At 46.0% G+C, this 9,885-nt stretch overlaps 1 protein-coding gene across 1 annotated transcript in view; it reads left to right on the top strand.

The window, feature by feature from the left end:
- The window catches only part of DNAH6 (dynein axonemal heavy chain 6), a 204,400-nt gene that overhangs the window by 18,854 nt on the left and 175,661 nt on the right, over positions 1 to 9,885 (top strand). The window contains exons 8-9 of the mRNA XM_019518206.1: positions 5,834 to 6,065; positions 6,690 to 6,842. Of these exons, the coding sequence (XP_019373751.1) occupies positions 5,834 to 6,065; positions 6,690 to 6,842 (385 nt within the window). The remainder of the gene's footprint in view (positions 1 to 5,833; positions 6,066 to 6,689; positions 6,843 to 9,885) is intronic.

Here is a 9,885-nt window from a genome sequence, read left to right as displayed (position 1 = left end):
TTGCAAGGCAAGCCACACGAGGAAAGGCTGAGGGACCTGGGCCTCTTTAGCCTAAAGAGGAGAAGGTTGAGAGGGGACTTGATAGTGGCTTACCGCTATATCAGAGGAGTGCATCAGGAGCTTAGTGAACAACTGTTCACTAGGGCACCCTCAATGGATATAAACTTCTGGAAGGCCACTTCAGGCTTAATACCAGGAAAAACCCCTTCACAGTCAGGGTGTCCAAACTGTGGAATAAACTCCCTCCAGAGATGGTGCAGTCACCTACCTTAGAGGTTTTCAAGAGGAGACTAGACAGTCACCTTGCTGGGGTCTCCTAACCTCAGTTGTCTTCCTGCCTAGAGCAGGGGGGCTGGACCCAGTGATCTACAAAGTCCCTTATAGCCCCTAACAATCTATGAATCTATGAATGTATGAAATACTCTGAACTAAGATCCTGTCACACTTTGCCACAAATGCACGGAAAAAGGTTTAAACATGGACCTTTAGAGCAGGGGTGAAAAATTATTTGGGCCGGAGAGACACTTTGGGTGAACTCTCATGGACTGAGGCAGGCAGAAGCCTGCATCTCCTACCCCATCCCAAGTTCCTGGCACGTGGCTGGATCGGGAAGGAGCCACTCCAGCTGCACCCATGTGGCCTAAGCTGGTGTGTGGGAATATAGCTTGCCACCAGCCCAGTTGCATGTCAGGGACTTGGGGCAGTGGGTGGTGGTGCAGGGAGAAGTGTTGTACAAATTACCAATTTGCTCAAATAATGAGCAAGACCTTATGAGGGGACAAGGCAAAATGCCGTGTTTATTGACTATAATATTCAAAAGGGTGCTTATACATACCCACACACACTCAATCCCAATCACTCTACAGATATTATAGTTACCAAAGTCTGTTGCTCAGTACTGCACTAGGTGGCCAGCTTAGGAGTATGAGATAAGAAGCGGAACGTGTAGATGCATCTTTGTTCCAGTGAAGTTTGCAGAGAGTCACCCAATTTCTTGATACTAAGTCTCTCCCTTTTATAGGGGGCACCAAGTCTTTGTTTAAACTTGGGGTACTTTTCCATCCTGCCATATGGTTAGGATCATGCATCATTGTCCAAAGTGTTGCTCTTCAACCACTCTGTTTACAACATTCCTTTATCACCAGTGTTGGCTGTGTCTCTCACAAAGGGGAATCTCTAGCCTCAAGATATTTTCCAAAACTTGTTTTCAATCATCTACCCTGCTTATCTTTTCCTCCTGGTACAGACTGGCTTTTTCAGCCTTCAACATGATTCACCATTTGGTAACCTGGCATGTAGCTTACTTCTGCCTTTACCAATCACTCTACACTCATTCATTCATACATGCAAATATATTTTACTACACACACACACACACACACACACACACAGAGTAATATTATAAAAGCCTAAGTCTGTCTGTCCGTCTGTCCATAATGCCTTACTTGCACTCTGATTGGCTGACAAACAGCCAGTCAGACTGCAAACAAGCATTCCAACAGGAGCTGGCGGCCAGTGGAGTGCCACCATGATGGTGGGGACATGGGAGAGGGTGGGGCTGATGCCAGCACAGCTGGCCTCACCCCTCCCCTCACCCTGCTCCCTGGAGGTGGGGGCAACGGAGTGGACAGAACTGGGGGGGGCCAAGGCCAGCAGTGCTGCCCTTGTCCCTACCTGCCCTGGTACCTGCCCTGCTCCCTGCAAGTGGCAAGGATGGAGTGGCCTCACCTCCCACCCCACCTTACTACTTGCAGATGATAGCGGCGGCGGCTTGGGGGACAGCAGAATCAGGATGCCGTGGAGGGGTGAGGCCACCAGCTCTGGCCTCGGCTCGCCCCTCTTCTCTTCCATCATTACCACTTGCAGGGTCCACCGTGGGATGACTTGGCAGCATCGGAGGTAGGAGCAGGCCCCACGCAGGCTGAGGGAATAGCAGGCGTGCCGCAGTGGTGGGGGGAGGGGAGGAGTGGGCCTGGGTCCCACGCGGAGGAGGAGGATCAAGCCCAAGCCGGGGAGAAGCTGGCCCGCCACGGCATGGGGATCAGCGGGCCAGTCTGAGGGGGAAAGGAGTCCAGGAGAGCTAGCTGTACTTCAAAGAAACCTTACTGAGGATGCAGGAACGAACCATTCTAGTGCGCAAGAAGACTAGCAAATATGGCAGAAAACCAGCTGGGCTTAGCAGGGAACTCTTCAGTGAGCTAAAACACAAAAAGGAAGCTTACAAGAAGTGAAATCTTGGACAGACAACTAGGGAAGAGTGTAAAAGCTTGGGCCTGGAGGGATGAAATCAGGAAGGCCCAAAGTGCCGTTGGAGTTGCAGCTAACGAGGGATATGAAGAGTAACACAAAGGGTTTCTGCAAGTATGTCAGCAACAAAAGGAAAATCAGGGAAGTGTGGGTCCCTTGCTGAATGAGGGAGGCAACCTAGTATCAGATGATGTGGAAAAGGCTGAACTATGTAATGCCTATTTCAGCTCCCAGACTACTGCACCAGGAAGCACAGTTTGGGGAGGAGGTGAGCAGCCAACAGTGGTGAAAGAACATGTTAGGGACTCTTTAGAAAAGTTGGCCATTTACAGATCCATGGCACCAGATGGGATGCATCCAAGGGTACTGAGGGAGTTGGCTGATGAGATTGCAGAGCCATTGGCCATCATCTTTGAAAACTCGTGGTGAAAACTCATGGGGAGGTCCCAGATGGTTGGAAATGGATACACATAGTGTCCATATTTAAGAAAGGGAAGAAGGAGGATCCAGGGAACTATAGACCAACCAACCTTACCTCAGTCCCTGGAAAAATCATGGAGCAGGTCCTAAAGGAATCCCTTTCTAAGCACTTGGAGGAGAAGAAGGTGTTGGAACAGTTAGCATGGATTCACCTAGGGCAAGTCATGCCTGACCAACCTGATTGCTTTCTATGATGAGGTGACTGGCTCCGTGGATGCGGGGAGACCAGTGGATGTGGTATACCTTGGTTTTAGCAAGGCTTTTGATACAGCCTCCCACAACATTCTCACAGGCAAGCTAAGGAAGTATGGGTTGGATGAATGGATTGTAAGGTGGATAGAAGACTGGCCGGCGCATTAGGCTCAGCGGATAGTAATTAATGGCTTGATGCCTAGTTGGCAGCTGGTATCAAGTGGAGAGCCCCAGGGGTCAGGCCTGGAGCCAGGTTTGTTCAATGACTTCATCAACAACCTGGAAGATGGCATAGAGTAAAAACCTTAGCAAGTTTGCAGATGACACCAAGCTGGTGGGAATAATAGATACACTGTAGAGTAGGGCTAGGATTCAGAATGACTTAGATACATGGGAGGATTGGGCCAAAAGAAATGGCATGAGGTTCAACAAAGACAAGTGCAAAGAGTCCTGCACTTAGAATAATCCCATGTGCTGGTATGGGTTGGGGGAAGGTTGGCTGGGCAACAGCTCTGCTGAAAAGGACCTGGGGGTTACAGTGTACAATAAGCTGAATATAAGCCAACAGTGTGCCCTTGTTGCAAAGAAGGCCAATGGCATACTGGGCTGCATCGGTAGGAGTGTTGCCAGTAGATCATAGGAAGTGATTATTCCCTTCTATTCAGCAAGGGTGAGGCCGTATCTGGAGTACTGTGTTCAGTTTTGGGCCCCCCTGTACAGAAAGGATGTGGACAAATTGGAGAGGCTCCAGCAGAGTGCAAGAAAAATGTTTTGGAGTCTGGGGGACATGACTTTCGATGAAAGATTTCAGTAAACATCTTAGAGCGCACAAAACTAATAGACTCTGGAGCAGGCTAGTACTTGTAACTCTCCCCCTTGTAACTTACCCAGGAAGTGGGAGGCCTGGGTTTTATGTCTGCCTCACGAGTACTAGCCTGCTCCAGAAGTTTTTTGTGCCCAGCAGTATATGTGCAAGCACTACCTGGCTGGCTGGGACAAGGGTGCTTCAGTGTGGGGGCTGCCTGCTGGCTAGCCACACAATGAAGCACCCTCGTGTCTCAGCCAGCCCAGTCAGAACAGCACTGGGCTGCTGCCAGCTGGGGCTGCTCTAACCAGGCTCAGTATGCTGTGCATGAATAAACTCCAGCACAAAAAACTCCAGTTTATTCATGTGCATTAATTGCATGTGTAGACACGCCTCCAGTGTGCTGATTTCAGCAGAAAGGTTGCAGTATGCCCACTCTAGTTTGGTGGTTAGCATACTTTCCTTGGAACTAGGGGTAGGGTGGTCACTGACACATCCCCAGAATACAGGACATCCTGAGTGACACCACCAGCGCCCTTGGCCAATTATTGGTCAAGGGTGAGGGCTGCTGCCTCCTTGGCCAATCAGCAGCAAGGAGTGGAGCCATCAGAAAAAGGCCAGCTCCCACTCCCCCTCCTTCCCTGGCTTCCTTTGAGCTCTGCTTCTCCTGGCTGTGCCCCACCCTACCTCTACGCACAGCCAATAGAATTGTGAGGACAAATGATTGACATGCATTTCCACCAATGAACTGAAAAACAGGACTTTCTGCAGTCCATTCCTCATTCAGAAACTGAGAGGGGACAAAGGGTTTAAAAACAGAACAGTCCAGTAAAAACAGGACCAATGGCCACCCTAACTAGGGGATGCGTGTAAGAATTCCTTTAGGGTCAGGCAGGCCTAAAATCTAGGCCCCCTACTTCCTAGGCCAGTATTCTAACTAGTAGGTACTATGTAAAAGGAGGGTACTGCTACCAAAGCTAGCCATTTTATAAGTGAAAGTGGCCAGGGTGACTGAGCATTGTACTGAGCATGATACTGTTAAATGCAATTCAAGTATTCTTTGAGGATGCTAAATGTATCAGGCCCTTCTGAGAATGTAGATGGAGTCTCAGCAACTCCTCAGCTCCATACTGGAGTTAGGAACCTGAGCCATAGGAGCTTAGGTGCTCAAACTGGATTACTTCCAGTCATTTGTACAAGCCACTGTATAGATGCCTACAAAACTTTGCAGGCTGGTATGGATGTGCTGAATTAATCTAGGGGCCTAATGAGTTTTGTGCCTCCTGGAGCAGGGGCATTCTGGATTATCTCTTTGATTCTGCCTAAATTCTGCCTAAGTCCCATTTATGTACTTGTGGGCCAACTCAAGAATTTCCTTTAAGGGCCATATCTTGTCAACACAAAATCTCTATTATTTATTTTTTGTAGCAAGTATGTATATTATAATATAATTAATACTTATTATTATGAAGTTTAGAATATAGATGGCTCTTAAAGAAAATGCAGATATAATGTCTGTCTATTCTGTGTCCCTTTGGTGCAGCCAGAGCAGTGGAAATGAAAATCAAGCCCCAAGTGAGTCCACTGTACATGTCAGTCTTTTTTCCTAGCTGGCCTATTGATAGCCTTCCCCTTTATTCAGAAAGTCAAGCTGGATTTCCCTGAAGCAATTTAAAAATGAACTTGAATGACAAATCTGCTGAAGTCAGAACATGTCAAAAGCTATTTTCAGTCAAAGCTGACCCATATTCTGTAACTGGACTTGGCTAAAGAATGCAGAGTACACTGGGTAAGTTTTTACTGGAATGTTGAAGGTCTTCAAAAGAAACTCCTTTTTTTTTACTAAGATAAACTCACTCCAAATTAATGCCTGGAACTTCTGTATGAATTTGACTTGCATGAATATATATATGTTCCCTGCCAAAACCATTGAACAGAGCAGAGAATGTTGTTTACACATGGGACCCAGGTACTGCTTGAGAGACTTGCCATGGCTTGGAAATACAGCATCCTAAGGCTTGCACTGTGAGATACTCCTGAAGTGCCATGATGAAATTCCAAGAAATATGTGAAGACTGAAATTTTCCCTGTCCTTGATTTTTCCCATAGAATTGCTCGAATGATTCGTCAGGAAAGGGGAAATGCTCTGCTTGTTGGAGTTGGAGGTACAGGCAAGCAATCTTTGACCAGACTTGCATCTCACATTTGTGGCTACACATGCTTTCAAATAGAGCTCAGCCGTGGTTATAGCTATGATAGTTTCCATGAAGATCTGAGGAAGTTGTATAAAATGGCAGGAGTAGAAGACAAAGATATGGTTTTCCTCTTCACAGACACACAGGTACGGTTAAATGGTTCAACTGGAAATGCAGGTGGCTTTACCATTAAAATGCTGTGGAAAAACTACCCTGCCTTGCCTTTATTTCCCTCTCATATGGGGAACAGGGCTGGCTATGCCCTTAGGGAATGGGGCTTTTCCCCATCTCTACTGATGGCGGGTGGATGGATTAGAATATTCATCTTCAGTGTTTGATGGATTACGATTAACAGAAAAGTGGCTACTGAACTAGGAAAAGTGACTAAGCTTGCTCAATTGTCCTGATTTTAGAGAAAATACCAGTAACCTCAAAAAACACCAATCAGTGATAGTGCTGAACAGGGAATGAATCGGCTCAGAAACTGCACATTTCTTAAGACTTCTAGACATAAGAGAAAAAACAAATGGGGGAAGACCTGTTTTTTAATAGGTAATAGTCCGACAAGATGTTTTTCAATTATTTAAAAAGTAAGCATTTTAAAATAATGTGTTTTCAGTTAAAAACATTAAACTCTTTGTTATGATGTACATTTTATGTTATGAATTCAGGACTGTACTCTACTTATTTTTCTAATTGCATTCTTTGGCTTTATAGCTACAGAATACAGGTTAATAAACTAACTCATATTTATAAAATCTTTCCTATAGATTGTTGTGGAGGAGTTCTTGGAAGATGTAAACAATATTCTAAATTCTGGTGAAGTGCCTAATCTGTTTGAAAAAGATGAGTTGGAGCAAGTACTGGCAGCTACAAGACCCAAAGCCAAAGAAGTGGGAATATCAGAGGGGAACAGAGATGAGGTAAAATATTCCCTGCAGATATTAATATATTGTACTAGACAGCTTGGTAAATGAAAGTTATTAGATTTCTTGTTTTGGAAGAAGTAAGTATAGGCATTTTAACACATACCTTATCTATCTCTCATAATCTAATCTGGAAAGAAGAGGAAATTGCATTTGCTTTACACTTGGGAAGGTCAATTTCCAGGTCTTCTAATGAGTGCTGCTGCTCTGTCATGTATGGAAAAAACATTCATGTTCTGCCCTTGGAGACCAGAGTTCAACCAGGGTAGGTATGCAGGTATTTCAGAAGGGCCAGCAAACCATGTCATCCAAATGAATTATTGAAAGCATAAGTAAGTAACGATTGCTGATCATTTAGGAAATTTGCACTTACAGTTTTTAGTTTAGTTTAGTTTTAGTTTAATTTAACCAGAAGTTAAATTAGCACTTCACTTGTGAGAACCACTTCTTTTCAGCATGAAAGAGCTGATGAAGGGCATCTTGGGGTGTCTGTATGCGTGCTCTGGGGGGTAGTGGGGGAGGAGGGGACACTTTAATTACAGCAGCTCTTGGGAGCTGCTTTAATTAAAGCACCCACAACGTCTTGTGTATTCAGCATCCCACACTTCAAAATGGCTGCAGGGGCACTTTAACTGAAGCTCGTTGAATGAACTTCAGTTAAAGTGCCCCTGCGGCCATTTTGAAGCATGGAAACGCTGAATACACAAGACACTGAGGCTGCTGGTGTGTGCTAATTAGATTAATCAAGCCTGCTACAGTGCATCAGAGCAGGGATCCTGCACATCTACAGGCATGCTGAATAATCACACAGCATTTCAAAAAATAAACAAATCCACTGGCTGGTCTTTCAAGAAGCTCCCTACTTTATTGGTTTTGTAAAGAACCTGACAGGTTTTCTCAAATAAAGCTTTCTTCCATTCTGTTTGTATGCTGCAAACATGTTTTAAGGCTTCTGTTTCCTCTGATCTGTTTGTTTTGTTCAGCTGCTGCTGCATACCTTACTTGAGTGGGAAATTGGAAAGGCAGACAGTTTTTGACAAAATCTTGATTTATCTGGGCAAACCAATCAGTAGCAAGGAACAATTACTTCTCTGAATTTAGAACATCCAGAAGAGAGTAGCAACTTGTTCAGTGGTCCTTTGCAAACCATATTGGATTATATTTGTATTTTGACACACTATTGAGCACAACCCCCTTCCAGACATCTATTACACTGAAAGATAGAAGAGAAAAATATCTTTATTAAAGTTGGGCTTTACTTTATTAAAATATATACTTAGCTATATTTATTACTTTCGCCTTAGTCAAGCACCAAGATTTGTGAACAGTATCTTGGGAAGATCAGTTCAGAAGTAATCCTGGTTAACGTGACAGTAACAGTAGTGAATAGTACACATCTGAACAAACAAATGGATGAATAAAAAAATTCATTCAAAATAGAAGCTTTTTGAAAAACAGGTTGGAAGACAGAAAGGTGTGATTTTTGTGGCCAAATGCTGTGCACTGAGCAATCCTCCCCTGCAGATCTTTTCAAGCTTTCCTCCTTCAAAAGCCAGAGCTTTCAGGAATCTTATTCTAATCTCATCTTCTAAAATAGTAGCTGCTGAAACCTGTTGTCTCTTAGATCCTTTCCCAACCCAGCTTACAACTACTAGGGCCAATGAATCAAAATGAAGAGTTCAGGTAGATTCCCACGTTCCTCTGGAAAATAGCTAGGGAGTAGCCACTTCGTCCCAGGAATGTGAATACAAAGGATCTTTCAGAATTTCTAGATAAATTTTCTCTTATACAGTGAAAAACAAAATCATCATAAATTTCAGGTGATGAAGAGAATAGAAAGAGCTTTTTCCTAAGACAAAAATTAGTAGAGGTGCACCAATACATTGGTCCGATATCAGATTGGCACTGATATAAAGAAAATTGTCTGTATCAGAAATCAGCCCAATGCAGATGATAATTTGGCTGATAAATGCTGGTGCACATGCGCAGGCAGGCAGCGACGAGCACAGCCCAGCAGCGTGGAGAGCTGTGTGCAGCTGGTAAGTCCATTGTGGTGGAAAGGCAGGGGGGAGGGAAGAGGTGTGGGGGGAGAAATCAACGGCCCCCACGGTGAATGTGGGAGGGGGCATGGGCAGACGCTGCCCAGCCAGGGTGGGGTGGGGTGCGGGAGGGTAAGGGTGGGAAGCATGTGCCCTTGGATCTGCACGGGGTGGGGCAGGCAGATTGCAGCTCCAGGCTGGAGCTGGGGCTGCGCCAGGCTCTTCTCAGTGGGCGGCTACAGAAGGGGCTGCAGCCACCCCAAATTTCACCATAGCTCTACTCCCAGTGCCATTGCTGCGTGCCTGGCGCAGCCCTAGCTCTTCCCAGCATGTGGAGGGAGGTGGGGGTTGAGCCAGGAAGAGCCAGACCTATGCTGGGTGCACAGTGGCAGTGCTGAGAGCAGGCTATGGCAAAAATTGGGGTGGCTTCAGCCCCCTCTGTAAGTGCCCACCCCAAGCCCAGTGCCCACCAAGAAGAGCCCGGCCCAGCTATGGCTCCAGCCCACAGCTGCAGCCCATCTGCCCCGCCCTGTGAATTCCTGGGGCACATGTCCCCACTGCCATCCCAGGGTGTGCGCAGCAGCATGAGCTGCCACCCCCTCACCTGTGCCTCTCCTAAGGAGCCATGACTCCCTCCCGCACCCTGCCCTGCCCCAGCTGGGCAGTGCCTGCCCTATAGCCCGTGCCCCAGCCCCTCCCTCACTGAGGGGGACATTGATCTGGCCCCCTCACAGCTCTTCCCTCCCCCCTCCCCTTCCACCACAACAGACTTACCAGCTGTATGTAGCTCTCCACGCTGTATCAGAAATCAGATTGGTATTGGCCAATATGCTTCCTTAAAAATCAGCTATCAGTATCAGCCCCCAAAATCACTATCGGTGCACCCCTAAAAATTAGTGAAAAATAAAATATTTGTTGACAAAGTAAGAACAGTATGTAGTAATGAAATAAGTGGACAGCTTGATTAAGAAATCAGATATCAGAGCAGAATGAAAAAATAA

This window comes from Gavialis gangeticus, unplaced genomic scaffold (assembly GCF_001723915.1).
Source record: "Gavialis gangeticus isolate Ggan-Ray unplaced genomic scaffold, GavGan_comp1, whole genome shotgun sequence".
Lineage (NCBI taxonomy): Eukaryota > Metazoa > Chordata > Crocodylia > Gavialidae > Gavialis > Gavialis gangeticus.
The sequence above is the reverse complement of the archived record's forward strand: the minus strand, read 5'-3'. Positions and strand labels throughout refer to the sequence as shown.